The 27,338-nt window shown below is 35.2% G+C and overlaps 1 protein-coding gene across 2 annotated transcripts in view; it reads right to left on the bottom strand.

Annotated features, from left to right (window-relative positions):
- Window positions 1-27,338, bottom strand: part of ANTXR2 (ANTXR cell adhesion molecule 2) — a 160,272-nt gene that overhangs the window by 123,803 nt on the left and 9,131 nt on the right. For both annotated transcript variants that reach the window (XM_066279857.1, XM_066279858.1), the window contains exons 4-8: window positions 19,600-19,681; window positions 19,025-19,132; window positions 18,815-18,883; window positions 17,661-17,741; window positions 633-693 (exon numbers count right to left, since the gene is read on the bottom strand). In XM_066279857.1, the coding sequence (XP_066135954.1) occupies window positions 633-693; window positions 17,661-17,741; window positions 18,815-18,883; window positions 19,025-19,132; window positions 19,600-19,681 (401 nt within the window). The remainder of the gene's footprint in view (window positions 1-632; window positions 694-17,660; window positions 17,742-18,814; window positions 18,884-19,024; window positions 19,133-19,599; window positions 19,682-27,338) is intronic.

Below are 27,338 nucleotides of genomic sequence, written 5' to 3'. Positions count from 1 at the left end.
AAATGAATCACACAGCACACTTTCTCCCCCACCAGACATGACATTTTTCCTTTTCTAAGTAAAGTCAGGTTAACATGAAGTTAGATTTGGAGAGGAAATAGAATAGGCCACCGAGAATCGCACTCTCTTCGGGTAAGGATGGATTTGAAGTGTTAAAACCTGAGTCTTCATAGCAGCAGCTGATGAAGCCACTGGCTTCCTTCCTGCCATCCAGCTGCAAGTCACTTCTTTCTGTGCCCTGAACTGGTGAATACTGTACTTTGGCCAGGTTATCAGAACATGGAGCTCAAAGCCTACAGATACACGACTGTTTGTATGAGCAGATAAAAGAAAAAAATTTTCATATTTTATTTTACTTGTCATGGAAAAGGTCTCAAACATGAACTAAATATACAGAAGATTCTAAAAGCCTGTCACACAATATGTTCATTATTTAAAATAACATTCCAATGTTAAAAATTTGAATTTAAAATAGAAATATTTCAAGGAATTATTTAGAAATTCTTACAGAAAAGGATGCCAAAAAAGTTAATTTTGCTATTCTCTTTCCAACATGAGTTTCAAATCATATAATTTAACTAGGAAAAAAAATGCATTTTCTTACATGATATTTTTAAATTCTAACCACTTACCCCCAACACACACACTTGAGGGCTGCAACTCCAGGATCTCAGTGCATGACTGGGCCAGTATCTAAAAAGGAAATAAAGAAGACAAATATATAGAACTAAATGATAACATGTGAACTAAATAATATGATTACTAGAAATCTTGAGGTCCTCTCCTTAACATCAATAGAGGGCAGAGAAAAATCTATTAACTATCACATGTAGTTTCCAAGCTCTTAGGAAATTTCCGTTTTGTCTTTCTGTATATATTCAAAGATTTTTTTTTTTTTTTTTTTGTATTTTTCTGAAGCTGGAAACGGGGAGGGACAGTCAGACAGACTCCCGCATGCGCCCGACCAGGATCTACCCGGCACACCCACCAGGGGTGATGCTCTGCCCACCAGGGGGCGATGCTCTGCCCCTCCGGGGCATCGCTCTGCCATGACCAGAGCCACTCTAGCGCCTGGGGCAGAGGCCAAGGAGCCATCCCCAGCACCCGGGCCATCTTTGCTCCAATGGAGCCTTGGCTGCGGGAGGGGAAGAGAGAGATAGAGAGGAAGGAGGGGGTGGGGGTGGAGAAGCAAATGGGTGCTTCTCCTATGTGCCCTGGCCGGGAATCGAACCCAGGTCCCCCCGCACACCAGGCCGACGCTCTACCGCTGAGCCAACCGGCCAGGGCTATATTCAAAGATTTTTTTCTGTAGAAATCCTTATTTGATTAGAGTAAATACAGACAAGTGCAGATAAAGTGGGTGTTGCCTTGGCTATATATTGAATAAAAAGATAAGTAAAAATTTTTGGTAGATGTATCAATAAATTCAATGCTGACTTTTCCCATTGGGGCAGAAACAAGATAGCAAATCAGACCTCCTGCTTAATTATTCTAATTTAATATGTTTTCCAGTAAGAGGTTCAATAGAATATCGATAAACACTTCTTTGGGGGGGGGTGAAAAAGGTGAAGGGGTTAAACAGAGGCAAATAACTTACAGACACAGATAACAGTGTGGGGATAGCAGAAGGGGAAAGCTGGGTGGAGGGAAGTGGAGGAGGTTAGAGGGTGGATAGATGGTGATGGAAGGAGACTTGACTTGGGGTGGTGAACACACAATGCAATATACAGATGAGGTACTGTAGAACTGTGCACCTGAAACCTGTATAATTTTATTAACCAAAGTCACCCAAATAAACTCAGTAAAAAATTAAGGAAAAGAATTAAATACTTCTTTGGCTGTGGCATTTTTAGTCAATCTCTCAGCCTCAATTCCTATGAATGCTAATACTTCTTGTATGTATCAGACATTACACTGGTAGAACACGGGCTTCTTGTGTGAGCCAAATATTATTTTCAAAAACAGAGACTCTGTACTCCCTCATGCCTGGAGCACAGAAACAGAGTGGCTCTTCTTAGCTTGTTCTGAAAAACAGAAACCACCATACAAGGCACAAGGCTACAAGTGAAAAAACAAAACAATGATGCAATCAGCTGTTCTTAATGGACATAACAATCCTGTCTTTATTTTTGGAACTGTTCTGCACTACATTATCAGTCAGACAAACTCCAGATGATCTCTGAAGGACATTCCTTTCTGGACAGAATTGAAGATAGACAATATGACGATGTACATACAGTGGTTTCCAGTATCTCGTGCTCATAACTAGGACCGGAAGGAAGGACTGTAGCAGGAAATAATAAAGCTTTCAGAGCTTTCTTTAATAAGAGTACAAATATAAATTGTCAGACTCTAAAACTCAGCTGGGTCAAATCAGGGAATTTTGTTGCTGAATGTGCATTTCTAAATAGGGGCCTCTTCAGTACTTTTTAGATCATTTCCCAGTGAATCCACTTTTCTCAGAGTGATTAGGAAACATATACACTATAGTAAAATTTTTTATCTGAATAATTCTGGTTGAGGTCTATCTAAATGCTGAAAGGGCCAAAGAAAAATTCCATAGCACCCAAAAAACCTTTCAGTACCCAAACACCTCTTCTGAGTCTGCTATTTTATCTCTTACCCATAGAGGAGTGAGTACCGTTGTTTAATTAAGAATTGAAGTAAGAATTGAAGACTATTGACAAAGGTTAATGTGTCCTCTTAGATGGGAAGTATCTCAAATCACTAACATCTTTAAATATTTTAACATAATTCAGAAAACAAGACTATAAAGGGAACAGAATAAAAAAAATGTTTTGCTAAAGGAATATATAGAGCTAAAAATGTTTCAACTAACAGAAAAAGGGCATTCTAGGTTTAGCATTGGCCGATCTGAAATGAAAGTCAGAACAGTGAGCTACCAAAATGGGAGGTTAAAGGAAAATGCAAAATCCCCAAATCTGTGGTATCTGCCAGCAGTTCTGTAAAAATTTATTTTTAAACAGATCTTATTAAGGAAGCTGACATTATTTTTAAGTTTACAATCTTTCTATTAATTTTTAGTGACAACTCGGTTAGAATCACTGAAAAACATTTCAAGCATAAAGAGAAAGTTTGACAGTAGTTTAAAGATTTAAGCTATTAGAAATAAAATATATATATATATATTTTTTTAATTCTTAGAACATGGTAAATAAAAAGTTACAAGAAGATTTTAAACAAGATACAATGACTATGTATCCCAGAATGACCTGTGTAAATTTCTGACATGTTGGTTTCCTTTCTCCTACTAATATAGACCATATTTAAATATCTCATAATATTTAAGACAAATGTGTGTGTTGACTTCTTCTTTCATTTGATGTAATCTATCAAAACATTTTTTAAATGCTAGTTTCAATAGCAAGATCAAATGAGCAATTCTCCTTAATGGAGCTCTCCTTAAGACTGAAGATTCAATACTTGCAAGTACCACTGATGGTCCACATCTCTAAAACTAGACCCTGTTAATGCCCTGCAAGGTATTGGATTTTAAAGAAAAAGTTCAGGATCATTTAGCAATTTACATTGTACTCAGATCTGAGATTTTAAAAATCAAGTTACATTAAGCAGAGATGAACAGCTAAAGTTTGGTTATTATATCTTACAGTATAATATATATTTATATATTGTATAATATATATTTATATGTTGTATAATATATATTTATACATAATAATGTGCTTCCGTCTGTTTAATATTTGCACTTAATTATTTTAATAAAATGAGTTTCATAGAAATAATTTTGAATTGAAAGTAACTCAGATAACACATTCATTTAAAGCTAAGCAGGTAGACCTAGTCATAACATTGAAATTGGCCTTACCATCTGCTGCAATGCATTTGGATTTCCCAGAGACCATTACCTGCCCTTCTCTAAAGTTTATTTTCATTTTTTAAATTTCTTTGGACTTATCATATTATTTGAGTAAATAAATTACCTCTTTTATTATCAGACAAACTCTGAATATAGAAAAAATCAGACCAAACAGCAACAACCCTTTCAGGCCTGGCACATTGCTAAGCACATGCAGTACAACCCGTAATGCTCTGGGAACTCAAGACTGAACGCATGAATTAATAGAAATAATAAGAATGTTTATTTAGTAAGAAAAGCAACAATCATAATAAGACTAAGATAAGGCAGAATAGAGTTAATTTTCATAAAAGAAACATCTAACCCTTCAATAAACTGTGAATATTGAAAATCCAGGAACCTTTAATTTGAAAATAAATTCATTGAAACCACTCCCAAATGAAAAATAACCAAATACAGAGAGAGAACGTGTTAGGAAGAAAAGAGAAAGAATAAAGTATATGAAGTTTTAGAAAATAATATTTTTTTCTAACTTTGCTTTTTCTATCTAGAGTTTACCAAGTTCCTATTTTAAGAAAACAACCAGAAATCAAAATAATTTCATGTTTGTATGCAAAAAGTTTACACCATTAAATTTTTTAAACAGTCAGTTGAACAAATATAAAATAGCTCATAATCTACTCTCACCAAGTAATTGCATAGGATTAGGTGTTCAAGATTTCAAATATTGATCTATTATTAAAATTGTCATCACTAAATGACAACAGACAGAGAGGGACAAATTATTTTAAAGACTCTAGTTAATTAAATACTGTTATTGATTGATTGATCATTGGATCAGATGTTCCATATATCATAACTGATGCATTATCTTTCATACTGGGCACTTCCATTATTAGTACAACAGAGAACCTTGTAAAGATGTTTCTTCAAATATGTGTTGCCGTCTGTTTTCATTGTATCTCAACAGAAACAAAAAATAGTCTCCACTAAAGGCCAACTTTAGTTGACATCAGAGAGAGCTAACAGTACCATAGACCAAATTTAAAGACAAGCCAGATACTATTATTAAAACCAGGGCACTTTAAGTCATGCATACACTAAATGCAAAATTGTATTATTTGAGATTTTGAAATATAAAATATTTATAAGTTGACAACGAACGTAATGCTCACTATGAAAGAGTAGACTCATGAAGCATAAGTTCACTCAAAAAGTGACAGTAATATTCAGGAGTATTTATAAATTAAATAATAGGTATATCATTACCTAACCTTATTTTTGAACCCTCAAATATTAAATGGATGACAAAAGTCAAATTTTCTCAATTTAGTACAAATATCAGTAGTCAAAAATTCAAACACATTTCTAACAATGACAATCATAATAACCATTTGCTGTACAATTATTGCATTCCAGAAACTGTGTTTTGCACTTTATCTAAATTTCTTCAGTTAACCCTACCAAGTTTTATGAATACATACTGTTTTTATCACCATTTTATACATCGGGAAACTGGGGCTTACACAGATTTTTAAGTTTCCCTAGAACAACTAATTCTGAAACAGCAGAGCCAGATCTCCTCAGGGCTGATTGAGTCCAATGCCCATTCTTCTAACCAGTACACTCTACTACCTCCATGCTTTTGACAGTCTAACCATTATAAAACCTACTATCTGACAAACTAGTGAAATTTGGCTGCCTGTTTACCTGGACATTTTTTATGCTATCAAAAACAATTTAAAATCTGGTTTATTTCTTATCTTCAAAAATATGTCACTAAGTTTTTACTTTTATTTGTTGGGGATTTTATAGGTTGGCTTTAAATTTCATAATATTACTAACTTTGAATAAGTTAAATTTTTAGATCATTCTATGAATTAGTAATATATAGGATACCCAAATGCACAGGGTTCTCTTTCTTTTTATTTATTTTCTCTATGGAGGATCTTGGTTATGACAGTCTCAGTATACCATGTTTTGAGTTTATGACACTCACTCCCATAAAAACTTAAAAAAACAAAGACATGAATGTTTTGGCTTACGTCGTTAGTGTTGTATTTATGACTACGTTGGCAAATTAGTTTGGTTGTGCATGGCATGGCAGAACAGTATGCAGTACACTGTACAGTACAGTACATTTATGTTTTTCTTTTTTCTGTGGTTTGTGTTTTTATGTTCTAGATTATGATTTTACAACTGTGTTCGGATAGGCAAATGACTTAGGCTAGAGTATGTTTCTATTTACAACAAAATTTGGTTTACATCACTGTCTTAGGAATAGGACTGTGTTGTAACCCGAGGAACCCTTGTATTGTCTTACTTTTTTACTGCTTTCTATTGCACGTTTGTTTTATACAGATAAAACACACGTTTTACTTCTCCACGTCATCCAGAAAAGCTAAAGGACAGGATACCACAGCTCCTGACTATTGTTTGGAGACACAGCAAGCATTTGGAAAACTAAAATCAAACTGTGTTTAGAAAAATCATCTTGTTATCTGATCTAAGAACACATCTGTTTTCATAAAGGTAATGACGTTGATGGCATTTAGGTTTCATCATGCCAAAACTCTAGACTTGCCCAAGTCCTGAAAACAGAAAGGACATTCAGAGCTAGAAGGCAGAAGTTTGAGGGAGGGGGAGTTATTTTGGTTTGTTTTTCCCTATTTTTTCTGGATGTGGAGTTGACTTCAGGCAAATTTTTGATATAGACTAAGTTAGTCCTTGTCCCTCCCCATCCCACTGTCTCACACAGACACATTTTTTCTAAACATAATCACTATCTAGGTTTTGCCTTACCTTCTAAAATATTGCATTTCACTGTAGCTGTTCTCACTTCATAAACTAATTCATACTAATACAAGGTGGGGCAAACGTAGGTTTACATGAAATAGTTTATTCTTGTATTATTGTTTATTAATTATTCTGCTATTGTTCATACAAACAACTGTAAAGCTATATTTGCCCCTACCTTGTGCATGAGTGTGGATATGTAAGCTGATGATCTTTCAAATAACCTAGATAGGATTACATCTAAGAAAAATCAAAAGGATTTTTTTTTTAGCCATAAAAATCCCTATATATGAAAATTTAGGCAGCATAACCATTAGGGAAGCAAGAAATGCAAATAGCATGAAGAAAAATATTTTCTTAAATAAGATGCCAACATTGGAAAACAAAGTCTGTCTCCATGTTTGACTGAACGAGGTCTGTCCACAGTTGTTCTTTTTCTCAGTTTCTTTCTCTCCTAGGTCTTTGCACCACACCTTTTTCATCGACACCTGCACCCATAGGGCACAGGTCAGGTAGGAGATAAAGGTGTGAACTTCCAAGACAGAAAGGTCTAGACAGAGTAGCTGTTGATATACACAAGACCATCTGTAAAACTTGTATTTATAAGCTAGTAAAAAAATCTATAATAGAAAAGATGTTAAAATACATAGAATTCTAAATTCTGGTACTTTGTGTAAAAATTCTCCATTCCAGCATGTTGTTGCAAACTGTGAATAAAATGCATAAAGATGGTTTTTATATATTTACTCCTTGTAATAACAGTCACTGTCCTCATCATCAAAACTTGCTGTTCTACTTAAAATGTATTTGTCTTGAAAGCTCCTTTTAAAACGCGCAATGAAAAGCCTGCCATATATTAACATAAGAAAGTTAAAAGCCAAACACGATCTCATACTTAAATTCAATGATACCCAAACAGCTCCAACATTTTTAAAACTTTATTAAAAATTTAAAATATTGGCCTGCTGGGTAGCTTGTCGGTTAGAGCATCATCTTGATACACCAAGGCTGCAGGTTTGATCCCCGGTCAGGTCACATACAATAATCAACCAATAAGTACATAAATAAGTGGAACAACAAATTGATGTTTCTCTCTCTTTCTCTTGCTTTTCCTCTCTCTCTCCTTTTTTCTTTCTAAAACCAATCAATAAAATATTCAAAATATTCACCATAGCAATAATTTTCTAACACTGACTTTAGGTATATAATACCACCTACAACAGAATATTATAAATAATTTACAAGCACCCTAGGCGTGTACTTAACAGACAGAAACTGTTAATTTTCATGACAGTTGGCATATACAAAAATATCAGTAAGGATAATAATAAAGTCTAAAAAGCAAGCGTTTTTTTCCTGATCCATTGAGCAGCTTTATGCACTATAGGAGCTCATCCTAAATATGAAAGATTCCAAGTTTGAATCTCATAAGAAAAAAAAAGATCACTGAACAGAATGAATTCTAAAGTTCTCAACAGTGTGAAGCTTTAGTAATTAGCCGTACATATGCATAAAACAATTGGAAAGAAGTTTCTCACTGTCTTTTCTTGCTTGCTTTTTACCTTTCAATATACTGATTTATAATTTTTATTCTCTTTCTGGCTGCCAAATATATTTTGGCAACCCTATCAAATATATTGTCCTCTAAGAGGTAATAAATACTTCAATGAAAAACAACTGTAATTTATAATCACGTGTTTTGGTTGAGTTCATTTTAAAAAAATGCTTGGAGATTCAAAACACCAGTTGCTCAATACAGTGTGTTCTGCACTAACTCATTTCTAAATATGGACTCTCCCTTCCTTTGCAAGTAAGCCAGTAGTATAAGCACAAGTGACAAATTTTGTAAACAAACTTTTACCCGAAAAAGTCTAGGGAGGAATGTAAGTTGTAATCATTGCCTTTTACACTTCTCAGCTCCACACATCAACAGACTCGTAGTTCTGATTATACTGTTGGTGAAAATATGTCCATATCATAAATTGTGAAACAAAAAACCTAAATGGCATTTAAGTTCCTCTACACTCACAATGGCAATCTTATTTTTAAATTCATACATCTTTTTGCTGACAACTCAGACTGAGTTTTTTAAAATTTTTTATTAATTTTAATTTATTGCATTAACATGAATTCAAGTGTCCCAATCAATATAACTCCCTCACCCCCACCCCCTTGTCCCTATTGCAGCCCCTTTGTCCCCCTCCCCCACTCCCTCCCCCCTTCCCTCTGGGATTTGCTGTCCTGTTATCTGTTTCCATGTGTTATGTATATATAATTTCACTAATCCCTTCACCTTCTGTGATCCCTTCCCTCATCACCCTCCCCTCTGACATCTGTGGCAATTTTTTTAACCAATCATATTAGCAGGTCTTCTTTTATTATATTTTTTACAACATAGAAATATGCCAGAAATGGACAGATTTGAAACAAGTGTGTCTTCCTCAACTTCTTAAAGGAAATAAACACTGGACACTAATTTTGGCCATGTAAACCCATTATCAGTTTAGTTTTCTCACAAAATATTACACAGCTGTAATTATTTATTCAAAGTGATTTGATTTCCTTAACCTATAATCCCAACCAACTCACTGAATAATGTTAGTATTAAGTAAAATTGTGTATAAGCAAATGGAAGACTGGACAACGAATATCAAGGTAACACTGTAAAATTTCAGTAAATGAAATGAATAATTTAAAGCAAATTTTCTATTTGATTTTTTTAATTCATTTGAATTTAGAAGAAATGGAATGCCTTATTAGAATATGTGTCAAAAATATTTTAAATGTATCTGAATATATTAAACTGTAATTGCTATTGATTTTTTTCCTACCCAGAACACTTTTTCATCATTAACATGTGCATATGAACATTATTCTTGTTTCCACTGGGGAAACTGTTCTCCATTCCACGTGTCCCTTGAGAGGCTATGGATCAGGATGCCTTTTCCCTTTCCACCTTGCTCCCAATCTCTATAGGAACAGGCAAGCTAAACGGGCTAGTCCACATAATGTCAATAATGTAATTGGCACAGGAATAAGCCCTTTACACAGAGTCCATCAGAGTTCTTATTTGCAACCAAATATACTGATGTCCAGAGACAATAATTCTTCTTTTCAACAGACTGCTGAGGCCATGTAAACCTAAAACCTTTGGCAATTCCTTCCATCCAACACTCATCTGAACAAGGAGAAAATGAAGCAAATAGAATGACAGGCAAAATTTACAAAGGAAAAAAACCTTAAAAGCATGGATTAACTGATTCCCTGGATCCAAGTGTAACTGAGTCAATTTCTTCCTCTGGACCACCCAGTTGTATGAGCCAATGACTTTTATTTTCTCTAAGCTAGTATAAACTTATTTTTTTTGTCAATTGTAACCAAAAATCTTAACACGGTGGAATATAAATAAGAGTATGAAACCTAAGTTATATAAAATCAGAAGTCAAGTCAAAATAAAGCATTTTCTGCTCCCCCAAAAAACAAAAGTTACTTTTTTTTTTTTTTTCTGAAGTAGGAAATGGGGAGGCAGTCAGACAGACTCCCGCATGCACCCAACCAGGATCCACCCGGCACGCCCACCAGGGGGCGATGCTTTGCCCATCCAGGGGCATCGCTCTGCTGCGACCAGAGCCACTCTAGCACCTGGGGCAGAGGCCACAGAGCCATCCCCAGTGCCCAGGCCATCTTTTGCTCCAATGGAGCCTTGGCTGCGGGAGGGGAAGAGAGAGACAGAGGAAGGAGAGGGGGAGGGGTGGAGAAGCAAATGGGCGCCTCTCCTGTGTGCCCTGGCTGGGAATCGAACCCGGGACTTCTGCACGCCAGGCCGACGCTCTACCACTGAGCTATACTTTTTTTTATTGCTTAAATATATCATTACTCTATTAGAAAAATATAAAAGTATCTTCAGGAAGCATGGGTTTTATTTATTTACTCATTGATAACTTTGAATTAAGCAATGACTTCTTACCCAATGCTATATTAAACTCTAGGCATAAAAATGAGGAGGAGGGAAATACAGTCCGAACCTTCCTACCATTAACATGGAAGATGACATTACAAGACTCCTCATCTACATTCAGTACTGAAGATCCTTACATACACAGAAGCCCAGAAGAACCTGATTTATAGTGAGCCTTACTTTATAGCCATCCTTGAAACTGATTTCCAATTTTGAGTAAGTCCTACCAGTCTGGTTTTTTCCCCTGTGAATATATCTTTATAGTTATCTCAGACTTTGGGTCTTTTTTATTTTTATCAAATCATGATTTTTTAATAGAGATTTCCACAACTAACCAGTCAATATTCACAGTAGAATCTGCTAAAATTATTTAAGCTAATCACTTATCAGAATGTTGATTAGGCATCCTCTTCTATGGAAATGTTTTAGCTGAAGAGGGAATAATTTTGCAATGTCTTTTCATTTCATTAAAACATAATTTAGACACCTTTATTAGACACTTAAAAAAAAAAAGGCCATCAACAACAATAGACAATTTCTCCAAAGGTCCAATGAAACATCTATTTCCAGCACAAGAAATAAAGTTACTCTTAAAATGTACGTTGTATATTTTCCCCTGTCTAAAGAATCTGTTACGGTTTTATTTAAATTTCCTACGTGCATGAGTGATCACTCCCTTCCTATCTGTGTTCCTGTGCCTCCCCCTTGGGTACTCGGGCACTGGGGCACAAGCTGCCATCACCTAGGATGCAGTGCTCTTGATTCCCCTCGCTCAGGGCTACTTATAAAACCAGCTTCCCAACTGATTCATCCCCTCTTCTGTTTGATACTTTCTGAGGTCCTCCACCCAAAAATAATTTGTGCAAATGACTACAAAAAAAAATCCCATGATCTTGTTTTTAGAAAAAAAATAAATAAAAAGGAGGAAGGTTTTTCCATAGAGCATTTTGATTTTTTATTCTTTCCATCGTTTTCAGCAATCCTGGCTTTTTAAAATGTTTAATGTTTTCTCCCACATTGTGAACCCATGGTACTCACATGTCAGTCTGACTTATGCTAGTGTGAATAATATTTTATTTTTAAATAAGTCCTGCACTTACCTTTCCAAGAAATAAAAAATAACTGTTAAACATTCTAAAATGTTAAAAGATAATCTGAAGTGAAAAACAGAAGAATTATCTCTTTGTGTTTGTAGGCAATAGGAGGGGAGAAAGAACAAGAGAAACAATGACTGAAATTCCGAAGTTTTCTGACTTGAACATTTCACTGGACCTCCACTTCCCTAAGGGACATCTCCCACCAGGATTTGCCCCTAGGCCAAATTCAGCATCTCTCTCTCTCTCTCTCTCTCTCTTTCTCTCTCTCTCTCTCTCTCTCTCTGCCTTCTACCCAATTCCACCTTGTCTTCTAACACTTTGGGAACCTCTGTAAAAAAACATCTTTCACTCTCACTATTTCTAGTTGATCATCTTAAGGGGAGAATGCCCATGTTACATTCTCTGTCCTTCTCATCTTATATCCAGTAAGCTCTCAAGTTTTATTAACTTCTTAAAGCTTCCTAAATTTACCGTTTTATTTACAGTTTCACTGCCATCACAATAACAACAGCAATGAATAGCTGCCAGCTAGTATTTTCTAGAGCCTTCAGAGCCTGACTCAGCAAGAAAAAAACAGTTTCATACCTACAGTTTCAGCCCCACCCTGTCCCTGACATGATTCTGACCAGGACAGAGAGTATATTAGTCATTTCCCTTGAAGTTCTTGACCTAATTTTATTGCAGAAGACCTAGAAACTCACTGCCTGAACAAAGTCCCCAGGAACTATGGCCCATTAGGGATGCTGTTTCCACCTTGAATACTAGGTTTCTGCTCTGAACTACTAGTTAGCACTACAGGTTCCCCACAGGATGGTGGCTCTTTTCTGAATGCAGTGTCTTGAAATTCCACATAGGTTTTGTCATTGGAATACTGAATCTCCTCTCCCAGTCGTTGACTGGGTCCTAATGCCATGGCCTAAGGATTTAGAAGTAGGGCCTAGGGCCCAGCCAAATACTTGACTTCGAGTAACTACACCATCTAGAAAACGTGATTATTATCCACTTGCAGATCTGATCCTCTCACATTACCAACGCCATGTCCTTAAGTCACTGATAGTTCAGAATGCTGGCCATCTCTTTCAATGGACTGCTCTACAGAAGGACCAACAACCCTATCCTACATGGTTCTAGCTTTATGCCATTCTTAGCTTTCTATCAACTGTTTCAAAAGCCAGCCCTTCTGAGTTAGAGCATTCTTTATCATTATCTCATTTAATTCACAAAGCAACCCAATGAAACAGATGTCATTATCCCCATTCGACTGATAAGAATTTGAAAAACTGAATGAGACTGCATTATAGAACATAACAGGTCACACAGCTAGGTGGGGGTAGAGCTGGAACTCCCAGTCAGGCCTTCCTATTCCCAACCATAGTGTCTCCACTCTATTAGGTTTCCTTTCATCATGTCTCAAAAAAATTATTGCAAGAGACTTAGAATATACCTTTCCATCTTTCAAATCATCCTATACCTGATCACAAGAATACTCTAAATATTCACTATCATATAAATATTATGTTACAAATTAATCTTTCACGGTTCCACAATTATTTATGAAATAAATGCCAACTCACCATCCAAACATTTGAGAGTCTCCATAATCTGGATCCAGCCTACCAGTCAATGTTTATTCCCATATCCCTCCAGAATCCAGGTCAAATCACATTTCCTCCTGTACCTCAGCCACTCAGCCCAGGCTGTATTTAAAATTCTGTGTTCCTTGTTTCTAAGTAAATCCATCCCAATTGTCACAGTGCAATCCAAATCCCACCACAAAATCCTTTCCATGACTTTACAAAACTTAAGCCATCCTTCTGTCAATTGTACTCTACCCATACTGGCATTTTAACATAAATTGCATTATAAGATTCCTTCCTAACACATAGAGTGACTCATTGAAATTTCCCTCTTCCAACTCCCCACCTTTTGTAATTCTTTCAGGAATCGCCATATCCCAAAACACAAATTATCATTATTTTCAAGCCCCTTCAGGGCAGATAATTTGTCTTATTTAAGTGCATGTCCCTTCTTTTAAGCCTAACATGATGTCTGTAAACATAGTTAGAGCTCAATAAATAAGTAAATAAAAGAATAAATTAAACAATGGAAAAGGAAGAATAAAAAAGAGGAAAAGTTTTTACCAGTACCTACTTGAAATAATAATGAATTTTAAACCTTCATCTGAGCTAATCAACACTGGAGATTAAACCAATATTCCAAAAACTGTTACATATAATATTTGCCTGGATAGAAATTAAAAATTTTGAAAGGTTGTATTTCCCTTCAAATTAAGATAGACCATTAAAATGATTTTCTGCATCAAGTAACTTTTACAATGGGTATTAAATTATTAACATGCAAAATGTTCGTAACAATGGCCTTTTTCAGTCACTTGCTTTTAAAGTTATAACAGATTAAACTACTACAGTCTTTCCTCTTTTTAAACCACAATATATAAAAAGCTCCAAAATAAAAGTCCTTGCTGATTAAGAAATTGATTCTAGACAGACTTATGTCTTTACAAAATTTGTTTACCTTATACTGTGAGGGAATCAGACAATTTAGGTTAGTGAATTTGATGGGCAGGGAGGGAGGGAAAGAAAAAAGAAAACCATGTTATCTATTTTTATTAAAGAATAACTTCAAGTAATATACTGATAATTAATAAGGCCAGATGTATTTAAATAATTTCCAGAAGAAAAATATGATCAATTCAGCAAATATTTTGCTTTCATAGTCCCAAATATTTGAAAAATTTAAAATTTCAGATTTCTTCCATTTGCTTGGCTTTGTGTAAATAAACATATTCCAAGTACAATTTTACCCATTAGTTGGTAAATCACAAAAAATCAAGATATATTCAATTTTCTGTACCCTTACCCTGAAATATATACACTTTATTTATTTTAAATACCAAATATAATTTTTTAAGATAAGATGGTACTTCATAAATTATAAACTGAAATTTTGAGGCAGAGTTATACTTTTTGTATATTATCAGGTGGCGCAATATCTGTCTTGAAGAGAGATAAAAGTGTTTGAAATGCTTTAAATTTCTACAAAGTGGACAAAATCCCAAACTATCATCATGTTGATAAAAAGCTCAGCCATTAGTGAGGTCAACTTTGGTTTTAAAGGCTCGGTTTGTCTACCTGCCAATTCTGTTAAGAGTTTACCCAGAGATTGGCTTCCCTGAGGATAATTCACTACTCCTTAAGTGACAAAATAGCTGAGAGTTTAACTGTTTTGTTTGTGATTAATTCTATTCTCATGAGCCCCTTCCAGACAAAACTCAACAGGCTTTGTTAGCAATTCATAGCTAAAATACCACAAATCTTTCCATTATTATGCTGTCCTTTTTAAATTAAATTAAATTGAGGTGACATTGGTTAATACCAGCCAAGTGTACAATTCTCTAATACATCATCTGTATATTGCATTGAATGCTTACCACCCAAAGTCTAGTCTCCTTCTGTCACCATATATTTGGCCCTTTTATCTTCTTCATCCTCCTCCTAACCTCTTTCCCCTCTGGTAACCACCATATTATTGTCGATGTCTATAAGTTTGTTATGTTTGTTCATTTGTTGCTTTCTATTTAGTATCTAACATATAAGTGAAATCATATGATTCTTATCCTTTTCCATCTAACTTATTTTGCTTAGCATAGTATTCTTAAAATCTATCCATATTGTTTTAAATGGCAATATTTTATCTTTTTTTATGGCTAAGTGGTATTCCATTGTATATATGTACCACGTCTTCTTTATCCAATCAACCATCAAAGGACGCTTAGGGTGTTTCAGTGCCTTGGCTACTGTGAATATTGTTGCAATGAATGTAGGGGTACATATATCTTTACAAATAAAGGTTTTCAAATTTTGAGGGTAAATGCCCAGAAGAGGGATTGCTGGGTCAGATGGAAGCTCTATTCTTAATTTTTTGAGGAGCTTCCATACTGTTTTCCATAATGGCTGTACCAATTTACATCCCCACCAACAGTGTACAAAGGTTCATTTTTCTCCACATCTCCTCTAATATATGCTAAGTCTTTCAATATAACTTATAAACAAGCTAAAGTTTATCAAGAACATCAGGGAAGAAAGACTAGTTAGAAATTCCATTCTAGTTTCCCTAATACAAATTTCAAAAAATGAAATTTAACAAAAAATATAACAAAGCAATACAAGAATTTTATCTCCTCTGGTAGTCAACAACTGATTTCTTGAAAGGGAAATCTGTAGTAATAACCCATAAAAAGAGTTTTGAAAAAGCAATTAATCACCTAGAGAATTTTGAATTAAATCTTTTATATAGAGAAAAAAATTCCAATGGGAATAACTCAGCAAGGTCTTTTTTCTCTCCCAGTAAAATTATTAAAAATAATTGCAAATTCTTGGCACTACTCAGCTCCATCGGTTAAGAGCATTGTTGCAGGTTCAATCCCAGGTCAGGGCACACAACACCCGGGAAGCAACCAAAAAATGCACAACTGAGTGGAACAACAAATGTTTCCCTTCCCCATCCCCTCTCTCTCCCTTCCTCTCTGTCTCCTAAGGCTCAATAAAAATTAAGCCCCAGCTGTTATGGTTGGAGCATCGTTCCAGAGTTCAGAGGTTGCTGATTCGATTCCCCAGTCAGGGCACATAGAGAAACAGCTCAATGTTCCTGTCTCTCTCTCTCTCCCTGCCTCTTTCAAAATATATAATAATAATAATAATAATAATAATAACAACAACAACAATAATTCTCAAGCATAATAAAATTATATTTAAAATAGAATCCATTGATTTGTTTATTTTTAGGGTCAAATTATCCTCCATTTTACAATGTCCATCCATATTCTTATATTTTAAAACAAATCACAGTTGTAGAGTATTTACCTTGAATCCAGATATAAAGCTATTGCAGTTTTTTCATGAAAACTAAACACAATAATATATGTAAACTCTTAAAATATTTAAATCTCTGTTCCATTCTGCATTTACATTGATCTATCCACTAGACGTACTAATATGTGACAGGGTCAAATTGTATGTTTCCTCTGAAAAGCTCCATTAATTAGAAAAGAAAAAAAAAAGCCTACATGATCCTCAAACCAAACTGAATAAATCTCACTCTGTTTCTAAAAAACGTAGTACTTAAAGAGAAATTTTAAATGCCAGAGCCAAGTCAGAAGGAACTGCAGATTTTCCTCCTTCAATAAATATCTAAAGATTAAAGGCAAAGCTTTGACTTAGAGAATATTATATTACTATTCACTTCCATTTTAGGATGATGTTTACCAAAATATCATAAATACTTAATAGCAACCGTTCCTAGTGCTTCTAGCAAAAGGCAGTAAAATGACACATAAACCCCAGCTGTGAAAGCCCAGGAGTTTTGCTTTGCATTCATTGCTCCACTTCCCCATACCCTGTTTAGGACAGCCCAGACTCTAATGATCACAAGAGATAGCTCAGCTGAATCCAAAACAGAAATATTAATAGCTTCAGTGAAACTATTTATCATTAAATGGAAAAATCAACAAGATCAGTCAAATACTCAGCCGGTGGTTCAAGTTGCCTGACAGCTAGCTAGGAAATACCATAATAGAAAGAGTAATCATATGATCCAATCCAAATTTTTATTTTACATTTCTTGTATAAAGTCTATAAAACTCTCCAGCTACCAAGATGGCAAGGAACTCCACGCTCAAGGGGTGGAAGTGTCTAAGATTGTTTATGAAAATCTTAAACTTGAAATCACAAGCCCAATCTCAACTGAGCTCAATTTGCAAGTATTAATACCAAATCTGACCAACAAAATCTAAACTTTTAGAATTACACTGTCTTTGCAATACCAAACAAACTTCCTCCTTAATCTCTTTCTTCAAGATAATGACCACCTGAACTAGATAGCAACATTTCTTCTTACAGTTTAAAATATATCTAAAATTATGAGCCTTTCCTGCCCCCAGAAGAGTACTCACAGAATTAATTATTCCTTTAAGAGCTTGAAATCCACCTTTGACAGGAAACACTTGTTCCTTGGAATCAGCAATTCTTTCAAGCTTTTAGAAAAGTAGAAAATTTTAATTAAGAAGTGGTTGAGACATATAACACTTTATAAACTTTGTTGTATTTTAATTATGTTTGTCTAAAAAAATTAAACCACAGTATTAACCCACTAGTGTAACCTGCCAGAAACTGAGGGTGATGGTACTAATGACACTGTAAGTGAACTGAGACCAGCCACAGCCCCTTTACATTGGCCTCAGGTTTCAATTTCAAAACAGTACAGAGCTCTACTAGCTGTAAATATCATGACACACAGAAGTCTTAGTCACACTCAACCAAAACTAAAATGTAAAATCATTTTGTGAGTGCAGAAAACGACTTAATAAATAAACCCTTAAAACTTCATGAAAAAAAGTTATTTTAAGGAAAATTATTAAATATTTTTCATAAGCAAGTTGCCTAAATCCCTGTACTTCTAAGAATCTAGTTTTAAATCAAACTAAAACACCTAAGACTGTCATAATAATCTTGTCAGTTGCATTAAAGGCATATTCATATTCTTTTAACTCGAATGTTTGTCCTTCAAATTAAATAAATGTTCAATTAATTTACAGTTCTGTTTTCAGTAATGAACCCTGTCAACATCAGACATTATTAATAAAGATATATAACAGGGGTCGGGAACCTATGGCTCGCGAGCCAGATGTGGCTCTTTTGATGGCTGCATCTGGCTCACAGAAAAATCTTTAATAAAAAAATAATAACATTAAAAATATAAAACATTCTCATGTATTACAATCCATTCATTTCCACTGCTCATGTTCATGGTTGCAAGTGGCTGGAGCCAATCACAGCTGTCCTCGGGGACAACACCAAATTTTTATTGGATAATGCATAACGTACACGGGTCGTTGTATGGCTCTCATGCATTTTAAAATATGTGGTGTACATGGTTCTCTCAGCCAAAACAGTTCTGACCCCTGATATATAAGAAAAGGGCCATTTTTATAGAAAATCTTTGACAAATGATTAATGTCATAGTAAGTCATCAGTGAAAAGAATTTGAGAAACTATCCTAAAACAATTACGTGATTTAGATTAAAGTTTACAGATTTGCTACACTCACCTGAGCTTGTTCAAAGTCAAGAACACCAACACAATAAACTCTAGCCCCAAATGACCTGGATACCTTTGCCTATGAAGAGAATAGAGGCAGAGGTAAAGGTAGAGATCAAGGTAGAGATAAGGGGGGGGACAGCTGAATTATTCAAATACCAAGCTATACATACAGCAAAACATACTGGGGTATAAAGAACAGTTTCAGTTCAATACCAACCTCTTTCTCTGCATATGATGGCACCAGACCGTCCAATTTACCATCTGTCAGAGCAATTACAATACTGGAGGTTTTTAAGCCTCCTGCTTTCTCAATTTGTTCATTTGCCTGAAAAATGAAGAATAATTATTCAACTCACAATTTAATCTTAACTTTGAACCAGCATGTTCTATCAAGCTGAATTTGTAAGTCTGACAAAATCAAAATATTATGGACTGGCTTTTAAAACATGGTAGTTGTGTTAACTATTTTATTTTAAATATGCATATATTTACATTACAGAGTAGCTGATATTGGGTTTAAATGACAAAATTTTAGCTTTGGTTGACTAGTCTGAATATAGCCAATAGAGAAAATAGAAAATTTCTTAAGAGGTAAAATGACATCTAAACATTTTTATTACCATGATAAATATTTTCTATCAGTTTCATCCCTAGCACAACTAAAAGAACTTAAAATTTTCCCTGAGATAAACATGTAATGGGGTTATTTAGTTTTACTAGAGAGTTATGAATTATTTCATTATAGCATAAGAAAACATTCTCTCCTGTGTGCATAAATGTAAAAAAACTTACTAGCTTTAGTCCTTCATGGATGTACGTCTCTCCTGTTGGAATGACATGTTTTAAATCCTCCAAGCCTTTCCTGATTTTGCTTCTGAAAACAATGTTTTATAATATTAAAGTAAAGAAAAATGAGCAAAGATTACAGTAAGCACTTCTCAAAATCATGGCAGCATTGCAACTAAGTTTTCCTCAGCAGGGAAAGAGCAGATAGCTCTCTCTCATTTTAATGAGTATTTAGTAACATCTGTACTTTAAGTACCCAAATTAAAAGTACTAACAATGTGAAATATCTTGAAAACCTAAGTAGTCTGTTCCAGGCATTCTTAGTTGAAACAGCTATCTTTAATCATTTTTGTTTTACTAAATGCCAAGGAATAAAGCAAGTATTTTCATTAAAACAAACAAACAAACAAAGCCACCAAGGATTGAGTAGGTCAGCTTAACTGAAAAAGTATTTTTGAAGCACTTATCCCACCTCCCTACAAGTTGGAAATTTTCTTTGTTATCTGCAAATTCCTAAAGTATGTTACTTCACCACATTACTTATGAAAATGAACATTTTCTGTTTTTGTCTCCCAGAGTCTTAAGTCTCACGATGTAGACACTTTTATAGCACCTTCTCACCCTTCCAGCTACCATTTCATTCTCTTGAATATTGTGGATACATAATAAATATTTCATGAACAAATAAAATAATAAATGAATTGCTGACAATGGATTCTTCAGAGGAGCAATGTGAATGAAAAAGAGGAAGAAACATAGAATAATCTTTTTCATCATGACTTAATTGTCCCAGTGGAGTATGTCTAAAAGAAGTATGATTATAATTTTAAGAGCTATTTTGTCTGTATGAGTAAGAGAAGATTCATTTTTCAGGCTTTTTAAATATAGGTTCTAAAGACTCGTTTAAAAAAAAAACTCACAAGAATCTTAAGAGATAAATACAGTAATATTGCAAAAACAACCCAAAATAAACTCAAAACTTATTTTAAATCGGAAGAGATGTCTTAATATATTGCTTCTGGAATTTTAGTGTTTTACATAGAAGCAAAGACAAATACCTTTCTAAATAAAAAGTCTCGAAATAGTCAACTACAGTATAATGCTTTAAATAAAACACAAAGAGCAGTTATACTACTGAGGATGACAGATGATAGAAGAAAGACTAAAATTCAAGTTTATACAAATAGGTGATAAAAAAGTATATTATCTGAACATGAAGGAACTTAATTGGGTCCTACACAAAATTATGTGTGTGTTTAATAATAAAACATTAATAGTTATTATTTTGTCATGCTGCAACGTTGTGTTTCAAATACTTGCAGTTAGTCATTCACCAGAGCCTCACTCACATTTTAAAAGTAGCTTATTCATTATATTTAAGTATTGTAATGGAAATTATTATCAGACAAGCTCTCTATCTCAAGAAGTTTCCCCAAAAGACAGGACACCTGTCAAAGTATGATCTTAATCTTCCTTCTTCCTGATTCAGTCTTCTCTACGAACACATGCGGTCTTTTTAAATGCTTGGTTTAAATCTACCCATTCTAAACCTATTTTTTACTTTATCACACTCTTTTTTCCATGGTGTCCCAGACATATACGTGTTCAACTTTCACTATAATAAATAATCTTGTCTCTTAAATCTAATCTAATTTAATATTTTTACTTCTGAACAGGACTGGAGTTTACAGTGGGCTATCCCCATGTCTATTATATATAATGTATCCCCCTACCCTGCACTGAGTACTCATTATAATACCTTTTACAAAGGAAGTGTTCAATCAATTTTTCAATCTACTATAGGGAAAAAAAATCATAATTCCATAGATGATGGAGTAAATTACATAATTTATAAACTTGTTTTATCTAAATATTTATCTTTGGTATCTACAAAAACAACTTGAAACTGATTCTGTGTGAATACAGATAAAAACCAAATATTTGGTGCTTTCCAGAAATGAGTGGCAGTATGTCCTCAAGCATTAATGCTTGCTGCCAAAAAGAAAACAGAAAAGATCACTGAAATTCTAGTTTACACAAACAGATTTTGCATGGCAATAATCAGCTCCATCCATTTCAGACGCAGCTCACCATTACTCCTGAAGACAAGACAGCAAGAGCAGCAGACTCTAAGCTCAAACACACACATACACACAAGACAAACCTTCTCAAATATAGAATTCAGAGTCTTTTGGGATGGTAGGTCTTTGCTAGTTTATTTTATTGGAAGAAGCAGATAACCCCTTGCTTTTTAACACATACTCATGCCTGTCACCATAATCCAAGTTGCACTACACCCCACTGTTACTTTTGCAACTGAATAATCATCAGAAAAAATCTTTTCCTTGCCCATCACCAAAAATATTAACAAACTTGAGTCCTGGTCTTACTATCTTCCTGACAGACAACAGAGTCTGCCAGCTTCTTCTCCATTAACAAATGTCACTGTAAGGAAAACAAAAGCCAGCCCTGACCAGGTGGCTCAGTGGATAAAGCATCTTCTGGCACACCCAGGTCATGGGTTCCCATCCCCAGTCCAGGGTACATAAGAGAAGCAATCAATGAGTGCAAAACTAAATGTAACAACTAAGCAAAACAAGGAGTTGATGCTTCTCTCTCTCTCTCTCATTCCCTTCCTTTCTTGCTCTCAAATCAGTGGAAAAACTAAAAACAAAAATAAAAATATAAGTGAATGAATGAACAAATAAATTAATTAACACATTTTAAAAAGGGACAAGAATAGCCAAATATGACAGGGCAGATCTCAGGCCTTTGAAGGACCTCAAGCTACTAAAAATGTTATAAATTTCTCTATTGGTAAACAAAATTATGCAGCAGGTTAAAAACAGAGCTTATTTATCTCTATTTTGACTTAAAGAAATCTATAATGGAAAGCAAGAAGGAAATTATAAACATGAAGGAAAAGTGAATATGTTGTAAGGATCAGCTCAAGTCCAACATCTTCTTAGAAGATGAATCTTATTAAGCTTTTTTTGTTTGTTTGTTTGTTTTTTATGAGAGGAGGGAAGATAGTGAGGAGGAGAGATAATGAGATAGATTTCTGCAAGCATCCCAACTGGGCTCTTCCAGGTAACCTTATCTTGGGATGATGCTCGAGTACCAAGCTATTTTCAGCACCCGAATCTGTCTTGCTTAGACCAATGGAGCTATCCTCACCACCACAGGCCACGCTCAAACCATTTGAACCACTGGCTGCAGGAGGGGAAAAGAAGGAGGAGAAGGAGTGGGAAGAAGCAGATGGTATCGTCTCCTGTGTGTTTTGACCAGGAATCAAACCTGGGTTGTCCATACTCTGGGCCAACACACTAACCACCGAGCCACTAGCCAGGGCCTTGAGCTGAGCTTTAACATGATGTCCTCAACTACAAAGAACAGCAATACTGAAACTACTTGGTCTTTGTTATGAAGCTGTAGTCAAGGATGTTGCTGTCCTGACACTCAATGTCCCATATAAGGTCTCAAGGTGGAAGTTTCTTATCACCCCTGAGTAACTGCTATACACTTCCTCCTTTTCACTAACTACATTGCATAAACTGTTTCTTTTCTTCCTTCTGGGAAGCCCACAGTACATTTCTTACTCATTCACAAAATTCTGCTAAGCTCCTATGGTTATCATAATACTGCATCTTCTTTTCCAAGATCTTTACTTTTATTTTTGTTATAAATTTTCTGCAGTATTATGTTCTGTGCAGCTTTAAATACTAGTTGGAAAGTGGAAGAATTTAAACAAAATAGTATATTTAACCTCTGATTTTTTTTTGTTTTTGTTGGCAATTGGTGGATAAATCTGTATAATCAGCCATTTCTTCTCTATAATAATATGGATTGGGGGGAGGGTGCAGATGCCCAGAGTATTCTAATGCACAGCTGTAACTAAGAACATGTGGTCTAATCTAATTTTGAAACCTTTCCATGTGGTTGGATGCTCTTTTCCTTACTTAATTTTGTCAGTCAGTTCTTCTATTGAAGAGGTTTTGGAGTGACTAGGATAATCTTTAAAACTGTAAAACACAGTTTCTGAGGGAGTATGGCTGATAGCCAGAGAGAACATAGATGAATTCTAAGCCCTATCTTGTTTCCTCATCTATAAAATAGGGATGAAAATATCTACGCTTTGAGACCATTGTGAGGATTAAATAGCACGTTATAAGTACAGAGTAAGTTGTAGCTACTATTGTTATTTGTTGACATTAGTCATTCCCCTGTTAGTAGGATTTTGTTCACCCAGTTTACTTTCTTCTTGATTCCAAGGACAGCTCACTCAGCAAAATGAGGGTTAATATTTTTTTTTTAAACAGAGAGACCAAAAAGGAAAGGAAAAAAAAGACAAGAGAAGAAACAGTTATACTGAAGCTTTGGTGAGGAGAAGGTCCTAGAAAGGAATTATACTCAAAGTTTTATAATGAGGCAGGAACACTCAGGGATTGGAGTAAATTAGAGATGAATTACAACTCTAGTTCTACAACTAATGAACTATGTAACCATCAGCAATTATTTAATTTCCTGGAGCTCAGTTTCCGTAAATAATAATGCCTACCCCAGTGAGGTTCAATCATTCAGTCTATAAATATTTATTAGGTGCCCATTATGATATTTATAATATAATGTTATTTGGTAGCTTTGAACATTCAGAAGATAGTAGGTGTCTGGACAAAAGAAGCGTTAGAGAGAGACAGGAAAAGGGAAGTGAGTAGCACATTCTCTCTAGTTTCTCTTTTACACTTCTGTGTTGCTCTTCTAGAAAACATATAAATGTTGGCAGGCTGGATTTGAGGTAACAGAAAAATAGGTAAGATACCAGATTCTGGATCCAGACTGTTCTTCCACTTACTAGGAATATGAGCTTGGGCAAGTTATCTAACGCTACATCCTTCAGCTGTTTCACATACAAATGAAAGTAACACTAATGCTAACTCCATTAGGCCGATGTGAAAATCAAATGAGTTAACACTAATAAAGTGTCTGGTACAAAGTAAATGTTACACAGGTATTAGTTATTATTCTTTTATCACATGATATGTAAGGGACCAAGCTGGGTCAAATGCCAATCAACCCCAATTTTTTTTATTATGTCACTCTGAATTAATGAGTGCAACATACAGGTCAAGAATAGGACCTTGGCTTCAATGCCTCACTCTAAGCACTTACTAGTCTTGTGACTTGGGTAAATTATGTAGCCTCTCTGTTCTTGTATTTCTCCCATATGAAAAAACCAGAAAAATTATAATTTCTAATAAATAAGGCTTCCATCCTCACATTGTACTTTTTTTTTTTTTTTACAGAAACAGAGAGAGAGTCAGAGAGAGGGATAGACAGGGACAGATAGACAGGAACAGAGAGATGAGAAGCATCAATCATTAGTTTTTCGTTGCGCATTGCGACACCTTAGCTGTTCATTGATTGCTTTCTCATATGTGCCTTGACCACAGGCCTTCAGCAGACCGAGTAACCCCTTGCTCAAGCCAGCAACCTTGAGTCCAAGCTGGTGAGCTTTTGCTCAAATCAGATGAGCCCACGCTCAAGCTGGCAACCTCAGGGTCTCGAACCTGGGTCCTTGGCATCCCAGTCCGGCACTCTATCCACTGCGTCACCGCCTGGTCAGGCACATTGTACTATTAAGTACATATTGTTACATATTGTTAATTCTTAAGTCATTGAAAGTTTGAATCAAATACTATTCAAGATTATGGAGATAAAGGAAAATGTGCTAATCTAATATAACTGAACTCAAGAAGAAAATGATGGCAATACTATTAAAATAATAAAAGAGAGTATATCAAAGTTGTTAACAAATATTTTTAATTTGTATAAAAGAATAAGGGGAATGAGAGGGAGTGGTTAATAACAAATAAAAGTAAAGGACATTTTAAATTCAAAATTTATTGAGATGGGTTATGGGTTGCACTATAATCTAAAGTCTAGTGCCAAAATCACCAATCTAATTTAATTTGTTATTTGTTATTTAAGCCATTAGATTTTAGGGTGTTTTCTCAAGCATCATTGAATAACAACAACAAAAATACTAACATAAGCATCAGATATTTAGTTGCTGCTTATGTTACCAATTCTTTAAGGCTCAGTCCTACTTCCTGACAATATAACTTTATGGCTCTTGACTTCACCCTCTGGGCTTTGACTCCACTTTCTGAGTCATCCTTGTTTTTTCATAAACAATAGCCCATATATTTGATTCCTTCCTGCCCGTAGAAGTTGAGGGCCCAGAAGTCCCTTTCATTTTGAAATATCTGTCTCTTTTAATCCACATTCATAAAGTCCTTTGAAAACTTTGTGAGATTCCTATATATCACATTATAATTCACTCTATTAGACAAAGACAAAGGCACAAAATATCTTTAAAAGAGGCTCCTGTCTACCTTAATATGTAAGACACACACACAAACACAGAAGATTTAGAAGCCCTGTGTTTAACGGAGAGTATCTATGAGGCACATCTTTTAGATTCTTATAAGCCTTTTTGTCTAGATAAAGGGGTCTACAAGACATCATTTTAAATTTTTCTGAAGTTATAATAACAAAGGGTCTTTCAACTGCACCCTTATCTGATTTCTCCTTCAATGCCATATTTTACAGGTAGCAATCGGGCTTCGATGATTAAATTAAGGTCATTTCTTAAATTGGGGGAATATTTTTTTTGTCAAGGGAGACTGGGGAAGAGAAAGAGTACTATTTTCAAATCCATCAAGTCCTGGCTTTTTATATTTCTTCTTAATCCTGTTTGAAAGCTGAAAAGTTCCTTCTTTAGCTCATCTCGCATCTCTCATATGTCATCATAAGTAGTTGGAAACAGCCAACTGACACCTTCAACATTCTTCCTAGAACTTTCCTTTATTACATCCACAAGTTGATTATGTGTATATTGTATTCTCCACATTACCACCACATTTGCTACTATAGCATTAAGTGCTCATCTCTGCTTCAGCCTCCAATTACAATTTGTCACTGCTCTTCCAGTTTCTTTTTGTTTTATTTGATTTTTTTTGTTTTTTGTATTTTTCCAAAGTTAAAGTGGAGAGGCAGTCAGACAGACTCCCACAATGTGCCTGACCGGGATCCACCCGGCATGCCCACCAGGGGCAGTGCTTTCCCTATCTGGGCTGTTGCTCTGTTGCAACCAGAGTCATTCTAGCACCTGAGGCAGAGGCCATGGAGCCATCCTCAACGCCCAGGGTCAACTTTGCTCCAATGGAGCCTAGGCTACAGGAAGGGAAGAGAGAGACAGAGAGAAAGGAGAGAGAGAAGGGTGGAGAAGGAGATGGGCACTTCTTCTGTGTGCCCTGGCCGGGAATCAAACCCAGGACTTCCACACACTGGGCCGACACTCTACCGGGGAGCCAACCCTCCGCAGCCCTAGTTTTTACTATCAATCTCTTCAAGGTCATTCAGCTTCTACCCTGGCTGAAATTTATTGTGGTTATCTATTGCTGTGTAATAAACTACACAGAGATTAGTGGTATAAACACATTTTATTGTTTCTCATGATACTGTGCATTGAATGGACAGGTTGTGAGCTAGGAAGTTGGAATAGATAGAAGAACAGAAATGACCTCACCACGTGGCTGGCAAACTGATGCTGGTGCTGGTAGTGGCTATACCCTAGGAGCTCAGCTAGGATGGTTGTCAAGTCTTTATTCTTCTCCACGTGGCTCAGCTGGGTTTCCTCCTATCTGGGTGGTCTCCTGGTAGTCAAAGTTTTTATATGGAAG

The sequence above is a fragment of the Saccopteryx bilineata genome, chromosome 5, assembly GCF_036850765.1.
Source record: "Saccopteryx bilineata isolate mSacBil1 chromosome 5, mSacBil1_pri_phased_curated, whole genome shotgun sequence".
Classification (NCBI taxonomy): domain Eukaryota; kingdom Metazoa; phylum Chordata; class Mammalia; order Chiroptera; family Emballonuridae; genus Saccopteryx; species Saccopteryx bilineata.
This window is presented reverse-complemented; position numbering and strand designations above follow the sequence as displayed.